At 37.2% G+C, this 23424-nt stretch overlaps 1 protein-coding gene across 2 annotated transcripts in view; it reads right to left on the reverse strand.

The window, feature by feature from the left end:
* Positions 1 to 1792: 1792 nt before the first annotated feature.
* The window catches only part of CRIM1 (cysteine rich transmembrane BMP regulator 1), a 188507-nt gene continuing 166875 nt past the window's right edge, over positions 1793 to 23424 (reverse strand). For both annotated transcript variants that reach the window (XM_071806186.1, XM_065834389.2), the window contains 7 exons: positions 21302 to 21511; positions 16835 to 17050; positions 14896 to 15117; positions 10171 to 10365; positions 8952 to 9074; positions 7399 to 7586; positions 1793 to 4686 (listed from right to left, as the gene is read on the reverse strand). In XM_071806186.1, coding sequence (XP_071662287.1) covers positions 4510 to 4686; positions 7399 to 7586; positions 8952 to 9074; positions 10171 to 10365; positions 14896 to 15117; positions 16835 to 17050; positions 21302 to 21511 — 1331 coding nt within the window. In that variant the 3' untranslated portion in view covers positions 1793 to 4509. The remainder of the gene's footprint in view (positions 4687 to 7398; positions 7587 to 8951; positions 9075 to 10170; positions 10366 to 14895; positions 15118 to 16834; positions 17051 to 21301; positions 21512 to 23424) is intronic.

Genomic DNA, 23424 nt, shown 5'->3' on the forward strand with positions numbered 1-23424 from the left:
CGGAGGACGGGAAGCCGGGTGTCCGGCAGGGGTTGTTCACCGGAGAGGGGAAAGGGGAAGGAGAAGTGTTTGCAACAGTTTCGTTGTAACCTGGTACCCTACGGATGGGCGGCTTTTTGACTCATTCCCCCCTCCTCCAGCCACCTCACACATATAAAACTAAGTGTTGGAGATACTCGGTTCTTAGCAGCACAGTCACTCTCATGCCCATCCTGTGCTAGCTTTGTATTTCATCCTTATGTGCAATAGCTGGTGATGGGCTTTTTTTATCTAGTACTTTTTTGAGCTGCAGTAAGTTTCCGATATCCCGAAGTACATAGCAAGATTTTTCTCTGCTAACTTCTTGAATCTGGTTTCAGCCTCCTCTAAGTTTCTTTTCATACTTTGCGTTTGGAAAGAGACGTAGTGGAAAATTAATTCCCTGTTAAGCATCTGCATGCCACTGAGGTAAAGACTTTTGCCGTATTCTACTCAGCTTCAGCTTTTTCAAGCTGACAAACTGCAGTAAACAAAGGCATTCCAAATGCGATCCTTTCTGACACTGGGAGCAGGGCAGAGGCCAGGACTGCCTTGCATGTTCAAATGCGGATGCACCATTGTTTTATACATCAGCACAATGATGTTTTCTGTTTCATTCTGATGAAAAAATGTTTGCAGGCAGAATTTGAAGACACTCTTCTAGAAGACATAGTCTTCCATAGCCATAATCTTAGGGAGGAGCAAAAATGCTGGAACAGGTAACTAGCAAGGGAAAGAAAATTACTGGAAATTCAGCATATATAAATGTAAAGGGATGCACAAAAATACCCACCTATCCTAGTCAAAGTCAATTATGGGCTTTGCAGTAACTGTTACTACTTGTGCATTTTGGATTATTGCAGTTGACTCTGCAAGAACATCAACTCAGTAGTCAGTAGCAATCCAAACAGTAAATATGGTGCTAGACGCAGGGTGTACTTTGAACAATGTGGACGTTTTCAGTGCCTTTACCCTTGATCTCAAATGGATGTAGTAGAATGGGAAGTACAAGGAATGGCAAAGTTGGCCAAAAAGTATGGAATGGCTCCCAAAGAATTGTATTTTTGGCTTTTCAGTACAGAAAAAAATGGAGAGAAGGTAGCAGTCTCTAAATGAATCGGTGGCATTTAGAAACTGATCCACTGCTTCTTTGAATGCAGAAAATCAGGGATATTAAATGAAACCATCAAAAGGGTAGGTCCAAAGAAAGAAAAGGAGGCAGTTTTTCATGGAGCAAGTAGTTAAGCTGAAAAACTTCTTGCCTCAGGAAGTTACATACCAGAACTTTTATATTAAGTTCATTAACTTACAAATTAATAGAAGAAAAAAAATTATAGGCTAATAAGTAAATAGATGATCTCTGGCTTAGGAAGTTCATGAAGTATGTATTCTGACTCCACACACTTTCTATAGGACCTCACATTAGAGTCCAATATGATTGATTATGGCTTTCTGACTGGTACAACTAGAACACACAGACTCAATGGCAAGGCAAAGGTCTAACTTTGCATCTTTACTGAGTACTGGAACTACTTGGAATTCCACAAATCCCTCATGTGAAGATTCTTTAGTGTAAAATCCAGAACTTTCTGTGACGGAAAACTGTTCTTTACCCACAGTATGTTCTGAACTGTCCTGATCTAAGGTCAGCAGGACAATAATATGAATTCCTACTCCCAGGGAAAAAGCCTCACAAGATCAAGATACAAACTAATGTCTCGAGGACCTGTGCGCAGAAGTAATAAATATAAATATTTAAGAAAATACGCATGAATAGGTTTAAAATTTTTTTATTGTGCTGCCAAGAGCCAAATTACAAGAAACCGCCTTACAGTTAAAAAAGTAAACAAGCAATCTGCTGAACCGTAGTGCACTCCAAGTGCCACATATGCATCTATTTTTCAGAAAATTTTATCTGCATTTCTCTTACAAGAGCACAACAGGAACCAAAGTAAAAGAGTGTAATGGATACAGCACATAGGATAAATCATATCTTTAAAATAATAATAATAATAATAAAATAATAATAATAAAAAACATTTTACACCATGTCCTATATCCTGCTAATATTTTCAGAATATGGCCTTGATTGTAAAACAAAAGCAAGCATTTACAATTTCTGGATAAAGACTGCTTACTCTTATGCAAGGAATGGATGTTTTGTCTTGACAAAAATCTTTGTAGTAACTGGACAGAAATATCTCCGTTTCAATATCAGATCGAGTACAAAACACTGGGGAGACTACATTTTTTCTTATTGGTGGTTGGAAACTGAAGCTATATAAGCGGAAAAAATGTTGACCCTCAATGATACACCTATTTTTTTCTTGGATGCAAACAGCTAGAACACCTTTTTGATATCTTAAAACAAAAAAATTGTTAATCTTCAGATTAATAAATTAGGTCATTATAATAATAAATTAGGTTTTTTTTTTTTCAGTTTTAAAGTTCAGCAACCTCTGACCAAGTATTTACAACAATACTTGAGAGTTCCTTTACAAAAAATACATTTTCTTTTCACATTAAGCATACTGGGTATCTGTGTCTCTTATGACAAGCATTTGTAAAAGAAAAAAGGCAATGCACAAATGGGTAATTAGTATAAAAGTGCCAAGACCTGTTTGGAAAGTTAACATTGTATTATACAGTCAGAGTTATAAATGAGGCAAGCTACAACAAACTTCCAGCTTAATGTGGACAATATTCCAGTAGTTGTTTCAAACAATTGTTTGAAAAAACGAAAACAAAGAAAGGAAAAAAAAAAAAAAAAAAGAAAATCCAGGAGCTGATGGTGTTATTCTATGGAGCTGATTAGTGCTGCATGTATATTGTCATCAGTGTCTCTAGCCAACGTATTCATTGCAAAGCCTTTTTAAGGCTAAGCAGGAAAAGAAAAATAAGAAACACCCTGAAATGTAGCAAGTAGCAAGAGCAACGCTTACTGCTATAATCGTGCACGTACTGTACACACGCGAACACAAGAGAGCACACACACGCACACACAAACACTTTCAAATCAAATCAAACTGTAGGTAGAATGAGATGCTCTTTTCTTGTCTTTCCTAAACTCACAAGCGATTAAGCACTGATACGGAATGCCTGTTTATCTTTTTCTGCTCTGGGTAAAATCTCTCTCAGATAAAAATACATTCAACAAGAAAAAAAATAGAAAAAATATATACTGTATACATAGCATTTTATATATACAGTATATATATGTATAGTGTATATACACATGCACGTATATATACATATGTATACCTACATGCATTTGTATATACATATATATACACAAACATACAAATACTTTTTGTCGTTTTTAGCATAATTATATTTACATAAATATTCCTATAATGCTTAAGTTTAAAGAAGCATGATCTCCTTTTTTTTTTCTGAGCTTCAAAAAAGGTGCTTGAGTAATATACAATTAAAATTAAGCAGCTTCCTAGCATGGAAGTAGTTTCTAAATCTGCATACCAGTAAATAAGAACATCAACAGGAAAAAAACAACCTTAAAACAGTCTCTTTTTTACTCTCTTGTAAGCAAGAGCTTTGTCCAACAAAAATATTTTTCCTTCTCCTGTATGAACAACCAGAGAGTGATACAAAATAACAGAACAAAACCACAACAGACAAAACAAACAAACAAAAGCCCCTGGAACTGCATGGTGTTCTTGACTTTTCCTTCCTTCCTTCAATACTGCTGTCAAAAGATCCAGTGCTCATATCAGGAATTACTTAGGCCTCAGTCATTTGCTAATCTAGCCAATCAGCTTTGAAAAAAACAAAAATAAAAACAAAAAGCAGCACAAGGTATAATTTTATACATCCTTAATAAACCAACCCTTTATTTTCTGCTATAACCTCTTCCTTGCTATTTCATTAACTACTGCAGCTTCTCATCATATAGAAAAATATTTGTAGCTACACCACACCTGTGATGTGACAAATTCTGTTCTACGAGTATATTACTGTAGCAACAGCTGGGAAAAAAAAAATATCAGACCTTTTCATTTTTTTTTTTTTTTCACCTGGGATTAGGCTTTGCTGCAACAGGTGCAATTTCAGAGCAACAAGAAAAAACACTATCCTGCTGCTCAGCAATATTTCTTATTCATTTTCTTCTCCAGCCAAGCATGACCAGCTTTCTCTTCTCTGAAGCTTCCTTTTACCTCATTGCCTATCCTTAGCCCCTGATTTCCCCTCCCAAAAAAACCTCTATAGCTATGTTACAAGCAAATACATCTTAACAAGTTTTAAAACTTTGGTTCTAAGAAAACACTTGGTCAGTTATCTCAAGGAAAAGTGGGAATGCTTTTTCTGGCACATTGCAGGAGTCAGAGCTCATCCCAGTAAGGTCTTAGAGCTGTACATGTAGTCACAAATCCAATACAATCCACTAAGCAAGTGCACAATTCTAGTTTTATTTTAATAGCAGACTTAGTCTCTCTCTCTCTCTGTTTCTTAAATCCTTGGTAAGGGTGCAATTCTTCAAACTGTCTGATAGAAATTATCTGCCTGTAGGTTGTTCTGTTTCTGCATGCTGTAAAATCCACTGTATCTTGAATCTGGGTCTGCAATTCTTAGCATCCTCTGAGAACTGTCCACCTGGACCATGGTACCTTTCTTGCAGTCCACATACACCAGTTGATTGTTTAGACAAGAAGGCTGTTAAAACAGAAAGGAAATATTGATTAAATTACAAAAAATTTTATTCTGCATGTAATTAAAAAAGTCTTTGTGGTTCGAGCCCATAAGCACAATAAAATCAAACAGTCATTGGAAGAGTCTTGACTTTGCTCAATTTGGCAAAGGCTTATGCCAGGCACAACAACAAGCTAACACACTCTTCTGAATCACCACTTTTCATCTTCTGAGTGGAGCTCTGGTATTCTCCTATCCCAGATGGACTGGTTAAACTGCTCTTTGTTAGTCTAGCACCACACAAGCACTTAACCTGGTTGCCCCTGATGTGGATCACCTTGTTTCCAAGACATTAACAGCCTCTCTACTGCTCATCATTTTCAAGAATGTTTTGTTCCTGGTTGCAGTTCCACTAAGAGAATGGGACAGATCTCAGCTGTTAAAGTTAATTCCTGGCATGAAGTGTCCTATGGAATCCTTCTGTATTCCTTTCTGAGGTGATTTATGTATTACTTCCTTAATTAGGAAAACATCCACTTTTTTTTCTAGTATTTGCTAAGCTTTATACCCTTGCAAAGCAGTGTGTTACTATGGAGATGCCAGTGTTGATGTGGCACTTAGCAGTTGTCCTTACCTGCTTATAAGTGTAGTATAGGGGATACAATTTTAGGCAAGCATGAATGAATGAGCGTTTGAGTATGTAATGTCTACCAGCATGAATACACATAAAGCATTGCTCAAAGAAAGAGCTGAGCTATATGTGTCCTGGCTTTCCAGTCCTGCTATTCCTCTGTTTCAGAATCCTTCAACTGGAAGATTCTGCAGCTGAGAGTAAGGTGAAAAAACTCTGGGTGCGCATTACCTGAAATGGTTGTGGGTTAAGCGTGAAGGAGGACAGGCAGTAAGAGTACTCTGTGGATACATATGAAGTTAGTGACAATGTGTATGCATACTCATGCTCTAAGCATACACGTGGACAGCAAATCTTAAAAATTTCCACTGACGTAGCTCCTTTTTCCAAGACTTAAATCAGAAAATCAGAAGGGTCTTTATTACTAAAAATTTACATTCAGTAACCCTTATAACAAAAAGGGGTTTTTACCCATTTATTTATTACAAAACATTATTTTAAAATGTCTTACATTTGGATCTTCAAAAGTCTACAGACTGTTTTCAAAAAGAATTCCTGAGGTTTACTGATACTAATGGAACCAGGGTGAAACACTAGCAGTCAATCTGTCATTTCAAGCTTTTTTCTATCATATTTCTTTTGGTATTGATATGAATTAAGCACAGCTGTTGATTTGTTCTTTATGACATAGGTAGATTATTTTAAACAGAAAGAACATAAGCTAAAACAAACTTGACAAAATTTATTACCAAGAACCATCAGTCACCCAGCAAAGAACTGAAGAAACTAAAGAGTGACACTTGGTTGAAGAAACCTTAAAAGAAAGATATTTAGGGCAAAGACCCTCACGAGACACCCAAGTTCCAGTATATCCACAGACATGCACTGAATCTGCATGTGGCTTAAAGTGAACTTAGCATACGGATGATGCCTTTTGGTGACACTGAAAAAACCATGTTTCAGCAATAGAGGTGTTAGACAAAAACGATGTTCCATAAGTTAAAAAGTACATAGCATTATTGATTATAGTTCCACAGCTAGGAAGTTGTGACTTTCACTTCAGCTTCAACCATTTTGTCACAAAACACTTGGATGGAGAGCAGCCTTTCTGAGAGTTTATGAGCGAATCTATTAGTTCAAAATGAATTTTTAAATGGAATCCTTAAGAAATATAGAAACTGGTATTGCTTACTTGTCTTAAAAACTAGAAGAGGAATAATACCAATTCTTCATGCTTCCTATTTAATTACAGTCGAAATCAATGTTATGCTCTGACTGTATTTGTAAGCTTTCCAGAAATGACTTTTTTTTAAAAAAAAAAAAAAAAGAAAAAAAAGGCTCTGCAGCAGTGGCAGAAAGAATACGGGCCCTGCTGTATTACTTTTTTAGGTGGAACTGAAGATGCCCTCAAATTGTGTTCAAAGTGTGGACAGTCTGTTTGACTAGAATTAGGAAGCATAAATGGGATAAATTGGGGAACTACTGATATAAATGGCATTTGAATATGGAGTAAGGGCTTAGTCTGCTTGTGGAACCATTACTCAAAAAAACCCAAACCACTTCTTTCACTGTTCATTCCCAAGCTACCTGCTTCTTCCTTTTTTTGGTGAAATACTTCAATGTTTTTTTAAGAGAACCCTCTTAAATTATTAATCCCAGAACTATGTGATGCAGTTATTAGAAAATGTGACAAACACTACTAGTACATACAGCACCTGACGTTGGAGAAGACTTTTAAAGCAGATGAAAGTTAAGAAAGCAAAATATTCTCTTAAAAGTTTGTCTGTAGATAAGAAAATTGCATGTATTTATCTACACATATACAGGGTTGGAGTTTTTTTAAACTTTTTGCTGAGTTTGATTTCTATCTAGTGACAACTCATTACTATATGGAACAGCAAATGTTTTAGTTTGGTACATGAAAAAAGTAATTTAGGAGTCTAAATAAATACCAACAGACTGACTGGTATAAAATCCTGTAACACATAATGAGAAAATAATTTAAGAGAGTTCACATGATGCAAACCCAACTGCATCCCACACAATATTCTAGTTAATCTTGTTTTCCTAAAAAGTGAAAGCCTGGAAATAGACATAAATGGCACCTTTGTTGGAGCTTTGTAGCAGGAGACAGGAATCCACTGTTTTTTCTGATTGATGAGCAGAAGGACGATGATCAGTAACAGCGCTATCATGATTGGAATTGTCACCAAGGCAACAGAGCTAACTGACGCATCTTCACTTGGGTGCGGTCCACTGCCCCCTCTGTACCCTCCCTGGAGATGGCTCATGTCTGCAAGGCAAATGTGAGCATTTGTTCTTAATTATACATGGGCCTTGATCATAAAGAAGAACGTAATTATAAAACTCTCAGTTGTGGATCTTGTCACTCATATGAATTAGGACTTTCTCTCACAAAATGTCACCATATTTATATAAATTAGAACAACTGAAAGGAAGTATCTTGCATAGTGACTGTGTTATCTGGGGAAAGGCCATCAAAAAGAGAGGAAATGTGATGGAATTTAAAGCATAATAACAAGCGAGTCTGACAATAACCTCTTAGCTCAGTTGTGTTTGCATCATCTTACCTGATCACAACCAAATCAGCCTGTGTTTCTATGCTGAGGCAAACCTGGAAGTCTTGGGATGAAAGTCCTTATTATTTATATTTTTTTTCCCTTTTAAAAGCTATTAAGACAACTCTTACATTTGTTGAGAACGTGTTACAATGCTTGTAGCACTCAGCCTGTGAAAACAGAGTGCTGTAGCAAGTTTTGCATGTAATTGCAAAGAATGGTAATTTTCAGTGACATGTATAACATTAGCACACAGTTTGCAGTGTGTGTTTAAAATCCACAGCCAGGATAGTTGCAAGCTAGCTACTAATGCCTGTGAGAAATGAAAGTGCTGTAATTATAAAAGTGTAAGCTTACAATTTTGCAAAGCAGTTACATTTAGTGCATCCTTTCTTTAAACAACGGCATGCTATGAGATCATACTTAGATTTAAAAAAAAATACATACAGGTCCTTCAGTTGGAAAAGATTAACAAAGACTGTGTCATAAGAGTGTTTCCCTTAGCCTGGAATAACAATTTCAACGTGGTTTTAAACAAAAGATGGACTTACATCCTTAAACAACTCTATTAATTCAGTGTTATTACATGTGAAGTGTTGCTTTTTTTTTTTTAAACTCTGATGTGTCTATGATATCTGTTAAGTTGTGGTACATGTTTTCCTATTTTCATTTATCAATATAAGGATGTCAAATCAATCAAATTAAGGTCTATCAACTCCAGTGGCCTGACAACAGCCTGCTTTCTATTTTTTGTATAGGAAGAGACACTGCAGAATCATTCCTCATTCATCATTTTATTGCATTCTTAATTTTATAGAACTCCATCATATCAAGACAGGTGTTTCTTCCAAGCTGAAGATGGAATGATAATGAGACCAAATTACACAAATATAAACTAATATACTGACTCATCTTTACCCAAAGCAAAATGCATGTAAGTGTTCTGCACGGAAGAATATTCTCAGATAACCACCTTTTCAAAGCATTATACAGATGCTACCTGAATAGAACAAGCAGATGCATTAAAACACAAGGAATAAACACAGACCTAAGTTAGCACAGTTTATATGAGATCTTACCTCTGTGAATGTGGATGATATCATTCTCACTTGGTGTTGGCCAGTTTGGTACTTCTAATTCCATGTCTCCTCGATGGTTTGTCTTTTCAATGGGGATGTTAGTAGGTTCAGGTACATACATCTCTGTGAAATGAGATAAACGTGTTTCACAAATTACAGGCTGCTTACCCTCCCAGTGCTGCTCCTAGTTCAGAAAATACACTTGGCCATCTGCAGTGCTTTGTCCCATGAATCCTTGCACTTGTTTCAGAATTTTCACCGTTACTAGTCTAGGATTTTGTTTCAAAATCCGTTTCATACTGTATAGGGGATCCATACCTGCTGCCATTATCGTTATGCTAATGTGAATGGGATGATAATAGTCCTGTGGACAAATTTGCTTTTGAAAAAACCATTTCAGAATACACACATTACTATAGTCACAGAATCACAGAATGTCAGGGATTGGAAGGGACCTCGAAAGATCATCTAGTCCAATCCCCCTGCTGGAGCAGGAACACCTAGATGAGGCTACACAGGAAGGTGTCCAGGCAGGTCTTGAATGCCCCTTGCTCCTTTGTGATACTAAAGGACAAAAAGACCAAGGGAAGGCTACATCTTCCCAGCTGATGTGTAAATGGTCACTGCTGGTTTCTTTGCCTGCCTTTTTTTGTAATCGTCAAAGCAGGAGAACTCCAGGAGGGGGTGCTGCTGAATCTCCCCACTTGTCCTGTTGGAAGTAGTTACCAGCTGACTGCATAAGATAAGCCAACACTTGCAGATGAATGTCAGGACTAGCTTTAAAAAATAGTTGCAATTCTTATATCCCTTGTGTCCATAGCTAAGAAAATTCAATATTACTTTTAAGCCAAGTTAAAATGATAAATAAAGCAATATGATATTTGAAAAGTAATGAAGAAACTTTGAAAGGACAGAAATGTTAATCACTGACAGAATCTGTGAAGATGTAAGGATATTAATTTTCCTGCTTCACTAGTGTACTTCCATAACCTTGTGAAAGGACAGAGCAGGGACAAGCAACTTATTTTTGAGCTCACAGTTCTCAACATAAGCAAAATTCAAACTATATGTCTGCACAGTGTGCCTGTCTGTTAAGAATATTAATTCTCCTGAAGGTTAAATGTCTGTTGTCATCTCAATACTGTTCAAACACGGGCTGACGTTCAAAATCCAATTAAAAAGACTTCTTATCAGTCCTGGAAAACCAGCATCACATTACCTGGACACATGGGGCAGCAGCTCCCCTCCACATTGATGGGTTCAGCGCAAGGGAGGGGTGGGCAGCTGACTGTGGAGCAGAGAGTCTGACCCTGCAGGCAGTAGCAGTGTGTGCAGCTGTCAATGTCCCAGCGCTCCTCATCAGCGTATGTCTTCCCGCTGAAGTGGCAGACCACTTTCTTTGGAACTGTATCTTCTGTTGAAGGAAAACAAAGCGGTGTGACCAGGCGGTAATGGCCAGGTACACACAAACCCGATTTATTCCCCAAATGCAAAAGTGAAACAGCAGCTACAAAGAAATCCCAGCTGTAATTAAAAGGCCCTCTCTCTGTCTTCCAGAAAATCTTTGTTTAAAATGTGTCATTTTGGATTCTTTATAAAACACATAATTAGCCTGGGCTGCTTCTCCTCATTTTCCTCATGCAAGAGGACAGATGACTGGTACAAGAAATGATGATATCAAAAGTACTGTGAAAATTAAGGATTTTTTTTTAATGTTTGACTGTTTGAGACTGCCAACTCCTCCTCCTCCTGGTTTCCTAGTAATTCCTATTTAACTATGGAAAAAAACCGAACTACCTACTTTTCTCATTACGAAGGTTCAAGAAAGATGAACTCGGTCTGGAATACTTGAAGAAAATATTAGGCAGGATGCCAAGAAGGATGAAGCAACCCTCAAGTGACCTAACTAGAAGTGCTTAGACTATTTATTATGATAGAACAGACTCAAAGGGGATCTGATCATTCCCTGTAAGTGGTTACATGGAAAACCTCAGGAAAAGGGCAATAACCAAAATCAGTACATTTTTTCATGGTTAGTGTTCTATAAATTAGAAACTGGTGTGATCTTAGCCTGCAGAAAAAGTAAGGTTCCAGAAAACTTCTCTCAAAGACTGAGAGCTGAAAAGCTAACAACTTTTCAGATATATTTTGATACAGTACTTAATAGGGACCTGGACTTGATGTAGCAAGTAGGTCTTGGGAAAACACTTAAAAGATTAATTTGCTTTCTACCTAAGCATTTAATACACGACTGTTTTTTATGTGGCATCCTATGCAAGCCTTTTACGTGGTCTGCAGTATACTTTCTGTTTCGCTGATAAGAAAGTCATTAATTACTTAGCCTAGGATGTTTCTGTCTGCTGTAGCCCTCTATAGATAATCATAATAAAGCCACAACCTCCAAAAGCCAAGCAGCATCTCATTTTCATCTTAGCTTCTTGCTACCTTTTTTCCTTAGAGGTAGAAATTATTATGAAACCTGCTGATGACATGAATTTGCAGATTAAGCATACACATGAGATAACAGAATGAAATTACAAAGTAACTTCTTGTCAGAGAAGTACTGGTTTAACATTCACACTGATCACATATGTAAGTACGTCAGTCAGAATTACCTCCCAAATATAAAGTCTTATTAAATAATTTGGCCATCAGTACAGCTTTAAGTAGTGACAACATAACAGACTGACATCATCTGGAATAACAAGGTTAACAGTCAGCAGAGCAGTGCAACAGATGCAGATAGATTAAATTCAAATGCAAGAAGTACTACTGTGAAAATACTAATGGAATTATCAAAAAAGTGCAAGTGTTCCAAACAGCCCTGGTATCCCATGGCTTCCATGGCTGTCAGTATGGGTCCCCACCTCTCCAAGTAGAGGATTTCTTAAGCGAATATGGGGTGTACATGGAAAAGGAAGTGTGGGAGGAAAAAATGATGGTGAGCTGTAAAAATCACATTAGGGTCTTCCACAGATGACTTGCATGTTGGCAGAGAGAGCCAGCGAAGCCCCGTGTTGGTCAGAAAACGGATATGGCAGTGGAGAGGGTGAGGTGCACACAGCCTGAGCTGTCACCCCTCTGCAGACCTAAGGCTGAGCCCTCCCCGTGCACTCAGGGCTGATTTGCTCCCAAAGCACCACCTTGCCCCACTCAGGACACCTTCTTCCACTCAGCAGCTGGTCTGGCTGGAAAAGTCCCTTAACTTGGTCAGGCTTTTGCAAGTTTGTAAAGAACACATCACAATTTAAAACAGTAAATATTTGTTAGGAGAATGAACAAGGTAAAGTCACAACAGCAATGTTGCACCTTTGAACCTCAACATTTTTAAGTCCTACGAAAGTATTATCCTGTGTGTATGTCTCCTGTTTTGGTGTTCTTCTCTATGCATGTATAAGTGCACAGGAGGAAGATGAAGGCCACAACACCAACAAGTACTCAAGGACAGTGGAAACGCACACACAAAAATGCAGTTCAGAACACTGTGTCTAGCTCTACCCGTATTCTCTCAAATTTTCTCTAGCTGCACCAGTAAACCAATCTCATCTAGTAAACAGTTGTTGCTCTGTTTTCTGCAGGAGACTAATCTTGTATATAATCAAATAGATATCCCTTTATCCACTCTAAACTAGAAGGTTATCTTTCCAAATCAATCTTTCTTTGCATGAAAAAGAAGAATGTTGAACCACAGGATTAATTTGATGATTCAGACAAACAACAAAGCATCCAAGGCCTGTAAAATTTTGAATTTGAATCTCTACTAACTTGTTGAGCATTAACCAGATCTGGATGCAGAAAGAAGCACAATAAAATACAGTGCTGAAAGTTTGTATAATTTTTGAAATTCCAATAAATGAATAAGGCCTGTTTCCACAGAGTTTGCTGATTAAACACTTTATCAGCTATTACATGAAAACAGGAAGAATCTGTACGAAGACGTGCTCCAGAGTTCTCAAGAAATGAAGAGTAAACCAGTAAGAACCAGGAAGATAAAAATTAAGTGCATGATCTTACTCCTTTTACAGGCAAGATTACACAGTTCATAGAAGCCATTAAGAAAGTAAGTTTCCATGAATTTCAGTTATTTAGACCATAAAACACACTGACAATATAGTATAGCTTAGATTAATAAAATGTATCACCATTGAAAATCTTCATACGTGAGCATTAATCACAATCTGCTTTCTGTATTTTGTATTGCTTAGCCAGTAGTTCAAACCATTGAGTTTCTACAGCTCAAACATTTCAGTATTTGCAATATTGTGCAACTATATGGGATTCAAAGTTAATTAATTAAAGCCATATCTACACGTTCTGTATGTATTTGCAAACCTGACATGCAAGGGGTAGGGACAAAGTTCTAGAGGTTTTATTTTTGTAGCTTATGGCACTAGTCCCTGTAGCACATGCCCTCCTCGACCTAAAGAACTCTCCAGGACAGTGCTAAAGCTCATGTTCTGACTCTACTGGTTTGATTGCACAACTTTGCCTACACTCTGTATTTTTTTAACATTAAAATGTATTCTGGATTAAAATGATCTTCACAGTTGTAAAGGCAATCACTGGAAGAAAAACCTGCAGGAAACCAATTGTCAAAGAAACTAAATCTTCCCCATTTTTTATGCAAACCACAATGAGAAAATAGTAATAGGATAACATACTCCTTTCCACTCAAAACGTCCTCACCAGGAATATATATAGGGTTCCAAGGGCACCTGAAACTTCAATACCTTCTAACTTCTCCAGACATTTAGTTGATGGAATTCCTGGCATATCTTATAAATTTGTATCACTTATTATTAAAGATATTTTATCTGCAATAAATTAAAGATTTCAAGAGCTATATCAATAGTACTCATCTGAAAGGAGTTCACAACCTTTTTGACAGTTTTCTGATGAAAAACTGTATTGTTTATAGATAGGTGAGTCGATACACATGTTCAATTAATGACAGTTAAAGCCATCAATTTTATTATATTCCTTTTTACTGAATTCTTTTCTACTGGAACTCCCCTGCTACTTTTGGAAATGAAGTAAGGTCTGAATGCTTTCCAGCAATGCTACAAAGACTTAATTTGAGTAAGTTCATTATGTAATTCTTCCCTATCAGCAGCTTCCATTCTACAGTCTTTGTGCTTACTATGAAACAATAAAAAAGTCATCTGTAAATAAATACTCCTATTAAAAATATAATGAAAAAGTGATCAATATTCTCAAATTCTGCAACTTTAAAATTGCCAAACAATTTTCACTATCTACAGCATCCACTATTGACTTCAACTCCAATTTTAAAACACACAGCACAGCACTCAATTCTTTATATAATACATTTTTAGTATTAAAAAATACATATATATATTTTCCCAAACTTTTTCTCAAATACAGGGTATTTCAAAATAATGGACCCAATTTGAAACCTCACTGCTTTGAAACTGGGTCTACCTTTTCAAAACACTCTGTATATTCTTTTGGGTCTTCTATAACTATTTTCGATGAACTTCAGGATTTTCCTGTATTTTAATTTAAATGCCTTATTAACACTTCTCCATTTCATGTAATTTCATAATGCTTCAGCTTATCTTCTGCAGTTGTAATCAATATTTTCCTCATATTATCACGTATCTTGACATAACAGATATTACCTGGCAGGTTTTCCTTTAAGTTGCATGATTTTGTGGGATGTTTTCATCTAGTAAGGTGTATTACCAAATTTTCAGGAGGATGTCCTCTCAAGTTTGCAGGCAAATTATGTTTATATCTTCCTGCACCTCTACACAAATCATGATCCTTAGAGCCCCCTATGCAGATTTTCTTATCCAGTTCAACTGAAGACACAAACTGCATCTCCCCGAAATAGGGAAAACATATTTCAACTGGGAAATAAAACTTCTTTCTTATTTTCAAGAAGGGAACAGCAAGTTATTAACTATTTTTATTTGCTCACCAATGCAGTAAGGACAACATTGTCCTTTTCTCAAAACAGGTCTCTCACAGGATACTGGTGGGCAAGACTCAGAGTAGCATCTAATGACACCATCCATGCAAATGCAGCTAGTGCAGACATTGGGCTTCCAGGACTCAGCTGTCAGAAAAATATCTCCTTCATCATTTTTGCAATAGCTGGGCATGCTCTCATTGCTTGATGAAGAGGGCTGAAGAGGTTCATCTGTAAACATTAACACATTAAGTTACTGAAATTAAGAGTAGCTAACTTCTTTCATATTTCCTCAACAGAGGGTTCACCCTTGAAGAACACAATGGAATGTAACACACTACTACAGAAGAACTAGAAGGACAGAGCCTTGTGCCTATTCAGTCCTTACACGTGACGAGGATCTCATGATATGCTCTAGAATAAAGTTCATGTAGACCTTTGTCAAGTTCACTCAAGAAAAAAAAAATAAAAAAGGAAAATAGGAGAGCAAAGTGAAAAACAATTGCCATCAGAAGCAGCCCCTCAGAAAGTCACTGTGAATGCTCTGAACTGAACGATACATAGGAATTCAGCTTAAATTAGAGAGATTAAATTTTAAATCTAAAACTTGAACCCCAGCTTCTGCCATGTCAGTTCAAATCCTTGAATGATGCCAAGTGAAAAGCTATTATGCTGCTGTCGCCTTCGCTAGTGGACTTACATGAGCTAATGATAAGCTGTTGAGAAACAAACGGAACTTGATTGGGCTTCAGCTTAATGCCAATGAGTCTGCTTTAATTCTCATGTCCACACATTGGGACACATATTTCTGCAATGAAGCTGTATCTTAACAGGCATTATGGATCAAGAAATACATATGTATGCACAGAGAACATATAAGAAAAGTAGAAGGCAAAAAAGGATTCAGAAGGGCACTCAGATCAGGTTCTCAATCTAACCGTGTAAGTTATGAGACTAAGGCTCCTTATACAGCTCCTTATACAGGGAGGAAAGATCAGCCACTCCAAACAGTACTTTGAAGTTAAGCAAATGCTCACTGTTATTAATAATCAGAAAAATGGAAGTCAGGAGAACAGGCTAACTTTTTTCTGAAAATCTTTTGTCAGGAGAAAAAAACCACCACCCCCAAAACCAATGAACACCCTGTAGAAGAAATGGCAAAACCTATTTTTTTTTTTCCTAAAGTTTTTATATTTTGTTTTGTTAATAAGGACAAATATTTTCTCAGTAAGTTTATATACAATTCACAGGTTGAAATTATAAATTTCCAGTGCAATAAACTCCACATTTGCCATGTAAAATAGGAATTCACATTCATTTATAATTGTGTCTCTTTCCTTGGGGGAAAGCAAATCCTGCTACCTTCTTGACACTGTGAGACAACCTAGGAGGAATCTGGCACACCTGCTAGGCTGGAATGCTTTGATATTACTCAGTTGCCTTCAAGTCACTCTCAAATCATACCAGGTGAAGGTAAAAGCAAACAGAAGTATTTTTGAGACCAAATCACAAATAGACGAGATAGTAGTAGAAAGGTTCATAGAAACCAAGGTTTGTAGAAAGGAAAAGAAACAGCCTGTATCTGCCTAGCACTTTGACTGCTTTCGAAGTTTTTCTAGTCCAGCATGTTTCCATAAACAAGCCAGTGCATATTTCATAAACCTTCCAAATAAGGATTCTGGTTCTCATGCAACCCTGACACTATTAGATTGCCTTCAGAGAAAAGTTTCAAACTTCAGGGCCACAGCTCCCCTTTACATATAAGACGTCTCTTGCACACAGTCAAGTCTTGCAGTTGAAACACAGGACTGCGGGCTCCCTCTCCAAACTGCTAAAGAACAAAGGCACCACAAGAACAAAGTGTGCACATACCAAACCAGTCAATATTCACATCACACATTCTCGGGTGAAGAAAGGACTCTGATAAAAGCTGGTTATCAATATATACCTGGGCACTGTGGACAGCAGGAGTCCTGCGTGCGGGTGGGGTTTTGACAAAGCAGAGGTGGACAGACTTCAGTCTCACACAGGACACGTCCACTGTGGCATGTACATTGAGTGCAAGAATCAATATTCCATGTCTCTCCTTCTACGAAGTATTCCCCACCGGGAGCATGACAGATCGATGGACTGGTGAGCTCCGGCTTCTGCACAATTATTTCATCTGCGATAAACAGAATTGGAAGACAGGCAAAAATAACTGTGACTTTAATGATTAAGAAATGTACACACGATTAATAATTTCTGTTGTTATTGAAAAAAATAGGAATAACAAAACAAGCTACAAATGTATTCTTAATTAAGCTCTTTTGACTTTATGGCACCTTTATCTTACGGAAAATGGAAAAAATATTAACAAGAAACAATTTGAGAATCAATCTGAATAAATGCTAGTTCATATAAATCAGAGATACCTTTAAGCATTCTTGCCATTTCAGAAAAAAAAAAAAAAAAATCAAACCAATCTGTGATGTAGGAATTCCAAGAGACAATTGTCATTTTCTGAAAAATTATACTGATCAGACAGTTTCTTAACTGCTAAATATTAGCATTAGTGCAATTAATGAAAGGATGGATAAGTATGGTGTTCATCTGGGATCTAGGAAGTCCAGATTCAACTGTCTGCCTTTAAGTTTCCTGAGTGATATGTGTCTGTACCATTTGATGCCATATTAAAAAAAAAGAAAAAGAAAAAGAAAAATACAGAATCCTTCACTCAACCCCCTAAAGACATATATACACTTAATATTAGTGGAAGTGCTTCATCACTTTGTTCCATTAAAATAAATAAATACATACAAATTTTCTGCAGTCTTTGAAGTAACACGAGATGCCACAGTGTGCAGACTCATATTTCCAGTGACTGTATCTCACCAAATGAGCCTTAGGTCCTTTTCGGATAAGTAATTACAGTTCCTCTACAGCCCTGGCTAAAAGATTCACCCAGGCAGTTTAGAGAACAGATTTGACCTCCTTCAAGTTAAGAAAGGAACTGAAACTGTTTCCCTCGTTCAGCATGAGTGTTCTCCAAGTACTGGGGTATTACAAAAGTGGGGGAACTCTCTTTAATTCTTGGTGTTTTAAAAGAAAAAATAAACTTGTCCTGCACTTCAAAAGCATTTAGGCACTTACCATCAAGAAAAGGTTATGCCATGAACTTCATCCCCACAGCCTGCTTAAAATGCTTTGAAGCCCCCTTCACATAGTGACAATAATAGCTGCCAGCTCACCATGCTGGTTGCTTGGGACTTGGACCTGCTTTTTCCATGCACTGTGTATAGGAATGGGGATGCCTCAGACAAGATGTTTTGTTCAACCACAGGACCCATGACTTTGAAAGCTACATGCTGCTGCAATGTGAAGCTTCAGGCTTGTAAGTGGTGATGTCCTTCAGCCTGAATTCAACCTGTCTAAGATGAGACAACTAAGATAGGTGCCCGTGTTAAAAACTCAGCTGCCTCGGGGTTCCTGTGCTGTGAATAGAGGGGAAGAGAAAATGACTTCCAGGTAATGACTCTGCATTTCTAAACCACTTGCTGAAGGTCCCTCTCTCCTCCTTAATTGTAAAGATGCCTAATGTGAACATCATCCTAATCCAAATATGTGGATTAAGGACAGAAAAATTAAATGGATAGCAGCTCCTCTTATCATTTAGGCAGTTGAAGGCTCACCAAGGGCTTGTGATTCTCTCCACATCTGGAGCACTGCTGTGATTGTCTGGAGAACGGCACTTGTGCCCTTTGCTCTATGACATTGCCATGTAGAAGACACATCACTCAACTATTTGTGTTTGTTTCTGAAGAACGCTCAGTGGAACTCAAGGAACCTGATGATCTTACTCCATTCACAAAGTACTCGTGCATTTTTTCTTTCAGGAAATTATTTTACCTTTCACTGATTTGCTTATGCTATACCTCTCCCATTATTTACATTTATGAACCATGTATGTGATTCAGTAGCATGTACCTGAAGTGAGACAGCTGGTCTGCTGCTGTGTCACTGTCTGGTTTTTATTTCAGCTGGAACAATAGACTACATTTTAAGTAATGACTTCCTGACTCACCATGGCAAAGGCAATACTAGTTATGTCCTAGAAATTTTCTGCCATCTCCTTTGCATTTAGTTCTCTGCAGAACCACAGGCATGTTTTACTACAGCTCATACACTGTTAACAATCAGAAAAGCATAACCAGATAGTATTGCTGTACACATGGTATTGCTTATTGCTCCCTTATCAGCATTGATATTGATACATCACTGCAACTGAATTGCTATAAATGTAGAACTACCATATTCCTGCAGGAGCAACCAGCCAAACAAATACATACTTTCTGGATAGCATGGTTCTGCAAAACACTAGCAGTTAATGGTTTTCTAAATGCTACAGGAAACCTAGAGCTTTTCACAGGCATTGCGACAATTCACTTAAGCCTCTTAATATAGAGAAACATGGTCATAATGAATGTTGTAGCTGTCAAGGTACATCTTGCTCTGTTGACAAACAACTAAATATGGAATTGAATGTAACCACTTTTTTTTTCAGTCTGAAAAATTACCCGTGAGAGCTGCCACTTCCCTGTTGATAGGTTAACGGTGCAATTCAAAACTCAGTACATCAGGATTGCTAATTATTTCAATATCCTTATGCCAGACACATTTAAGTGACGTGCTCACAGTCTCACAGTTCCAAAGTGCATTCCTATTCTCTAAAAGCCACGATATTTATTGAACAACATCAGCGGGGAATCAATAAATTGCACAATAAAATCAGAAGTACATTTCTAACAAATATAAAACCTCAGTGGGGGAAGCAAAACCACACTGGGACTAATTTGGCCATATTAATTCATACACTTACATATGCAATCACTTTAAAAAAATGCTCTGTCTGTCCTAGCATTGTAAGAGTTGAGACCAAGTATGATTTTGCTAACACAGAAGCTAAGTGACTGGTACCTTTGAAGCAGAAAAGGATGTCAAACAGAGAAACCCATGCAGACACTGTATCACAAAGGAACAGACACTACATCTCAAAGGAACAGACACTACCGGGTAAACAACTGCTTATACAAGAGATCAACATTGCTGGTGCTCAGAATCGAACACTGATGTCACCCACAAGAAATGTCCAGTGTGTGAAGATACTACTAATCTCATACTGCTTATCTCATACTGACCTTTCTTCCACTAACTGAACATTAGGCTTATGAAATTATGTACCCACACTCATCCTCTGTACACAAAGTAATTAGCCACTGGTGCTGCTGAAAGACAAAAATTATTTGAATGCTCTGAGGTGTTCTGTATGTGTTAGGTAAATCAATACACACAAGAATGCTGACAGCAGAGTGAAATCACTAAGGAGTCTTGAGGATCTAACAACAGAATTGCTGGAACTGGAACAATGGCCCTACATTTTAAATTCTGAATGTTTATCTAATGTAAGACTGACATGCTAACCTGCCCCCATCCGTATGAAGTATACCATCCCCTACAATAATTCACAAATCATTGTGAAAAGGTGAATGACTACTGCATGTACTCAACAGTTCTGTGCAGCCCTACATTCCAGCTAGTGCAAGTGGAAAATAACATCTCTGTCCAGTGATATGACTTTAGGAACACAATATTCTGTATTATTTACTGTTTGGCTGCTGTTCCTGGAACAATACTCAGAATCGAATCTTTTTTTTTCTTTTTTTTTTTTTTTCTCCACACTGACGTTTCCTAGGGGAGAGAACAGTACTGAGTGTGCATATCTGGTGGGAGTATCCTCCTTAGTGTATCCATCTCAGATCTTATACTCTATCCACACTCTAACATCTTTCATAGGTGTTTTTCATATTAACACTTATTATTAAAATTGTATTGGAATGAAACACTAATTGTATTTGACGTTCCCACCTAAAGCATTAAAATAGTCTTCTACTGCTGGTGGCACAGGAACCTTCCCTCACACCACAGAACCATAATGCTCAGTTACTTAAGACACCTGTTTAAACGTGCACTCCCTTGAGAGGTTGTGAAACAGATCAGGAGGTAAATGTCAGTAAAACTCCACAAGGTAAAAAAGCTAAAAAGTAATAGCTTGCTAGCTATTATAGGTAAGAAAATTGCATATGAGTACAAATTTCCTATTATAGCTAATATAGACTAGAAACTTCTAGTTTAAAGATTTCAATGTGTCAAAGATTGACATGTTAGGACCCACAACATGCATCCCCCCCCTAAATATTTAAGTTCCCATTTTTTCACCTGAAATCTTAATGAAAGGCACTCATCATATTATATTTGGACATAAAAACCTTCATACATATCTACTACTGAATAGTGCATGAGATTATTTTCATGTACCAGGAAACAGAGCACATGTGAACTGAAACCCAATTACAAAGCATACAGAAGAAAACGTTACCTGGACATGATGGGCAGCACTGCCCTGGATGTATGGTGGGGTTACCACAATTAGGAACTGGGCAGGTGATCAAGGCACACATTTCTCGTCCGTTGTGGCAGTAACATTCTCTGCAGCCATCGTGCCAGCTCTCCTCATTCTCATGTCGGCGCCCATCCATTGACAGGCAAGAGCCTGTTTTGATGGGAGGCATAAGCGAAGCGGTTGCCTCTGCACAAAATCAAAGGAAAATGAAGTATCCTGATAAGCATGGGTTGCTTAGGGGAAAAAAAAAAAAGCAAACAAACCACAACAACTACATACCTGGATTGCATTTATTATTAAAGTAAACATAAGATCAAGTCAACAACAATGATTCTATCATTTATGCTTAGAAATAAAGTGAGAACACCCATGAAACAATTAAAAGGTACAATGAAGGGGATGGTAGGATATATTTCTTTGGAAAATATAACAACTTTTTTCTGTTAAACCTATGATGTTTCTAATCACACAGAAATACAGTATTGGCTAAATAATATATGAAAAAAAGGCAAATACGATTGAGGGAAATAGCAGAAAACACAAAGCTTATTTTAAATGAAACATTTAAATACTACAGTGTATTAGATTATCTATAATGTATCTGATAGAAAGTAGAACATAAAAGCATTTACAAGAGCTAAGAATGCTCTTACTTATATAATGAATGAATACAAATAACAAGCAAGTTCTAACAGGGTCATGCTAGATACTGGAAATATGTCATAAAACACCTGTGAGAAATTATTTTTTATATGACTATGATAAATGAGATATTTGGATGGTAACTGCTCTGACAATTTTAACCCTCATTCCTAGCTTTTACAGAGATTGGAATACAGCAGCTTGGATTGCTGCATTACTTGCACTCAGCCAGAACACACAAGCAGCAGTCCTAGGGACGATAAAGTCTCATTTGTATCTTAGAGGTATTTAAGTGCTGTAGGGTTCAGCCTCAATATATTCTTTGTTAATCAGCAGAGTGAATTGAGAGCCCAACACTCCCTCAACCACTTCATTATTATGATGAAGGATTTAGGATCAGTTTGTCAGTGAACTTACTTGTTTTCAGTGGTATGTCAGCAATGTTCAGCTGACATACACACACACATATATAAGGTTATTTCTACTAAGTTGCTTATTTCATTTTCTGTTTAAAAAAGGATGCACTATGAAAGATAGTAATGTGTGGGGTTTTTTTGTAATTCTAGTAAGCTTTTTTTTACTAACATGTAGGTCAGCAGCTCCTCAGCTGTGGCAGATCTACCAAAGGTGGTCTAAGACCCACCAGCAGATGGTATGAAGTGAGTTTGATGCGAGCTATCAGAATAAGAACCCAACACACAGATATTCCATTAGTATACCATTTTGTGAATAAGAAGGAAAAGGCATAGCATAAAGGTAAAAGACCCTTAAAATGGACTTCATCCTATTGCACAAACAGGAACACTATGAAAAAAAGTTACACTCGCTTACTACACTTTTATACTTTACTATCAGATTGCATATTAATTCCTATTTGAATTAATTTCACTGGAATACTGTCGTACATTAAAATTATTATTGACACATGTAAGTCTCAGCTGGCAATACCCTCCCCCTTCCTTAAAGTATACTCCAAATTTCAGAGAAACCAAACAAGCATCTGGGCAACTATTCAAAGGTAACTTCACAAACTGAGATTATGTCCGCTTTTCGGTTTTTTAATTAAAATTAGTACAAAACATAATGCTTAAAGAAGTAACTAAATGCGCAAATACAAGATGGGAATAACTGAATACCTAGAAGTATGGCTGAAATGATCTGGGATTATAGTAAACTGACAAGTAAAAATGAGTCAGTAACGTGACACCAGTGTCAAGAAGGGAAGTTCAATCTAAGATACAAGTACAGGCGCTCTGCACATTTAAATGCAGTTGTGCTATTTCTACTAGTTAGGAGTTTTTGCTGCTGCTAAAGTACAATATCCAGTTTTTGAACTGTGATGAGAGACCAAAAGAATGGGGTTTATTTGACTGAGCAAAAACAAACAAGAAACTTCAGGGTGCTCCTTCAAGGTGCTCAGCTGTTCCACATGGCTGCTGAGCTTAGGTTAAGAAGTA

The sequence above is a fragment of the Patagioenas fasciata genome, chromosome 3, assembly GCF_037038585.1.
Source record: "Patagioenas fasciata isolate bPatFas1 chromosome 3, bPatFas1.hap1, whole genome shotgun sequence".
NCBI lineage: Eukaryota > Metazoa > Chordata > Aves > Columbiformes > Columbidae > Patagioenas > Patagioenas fasciata.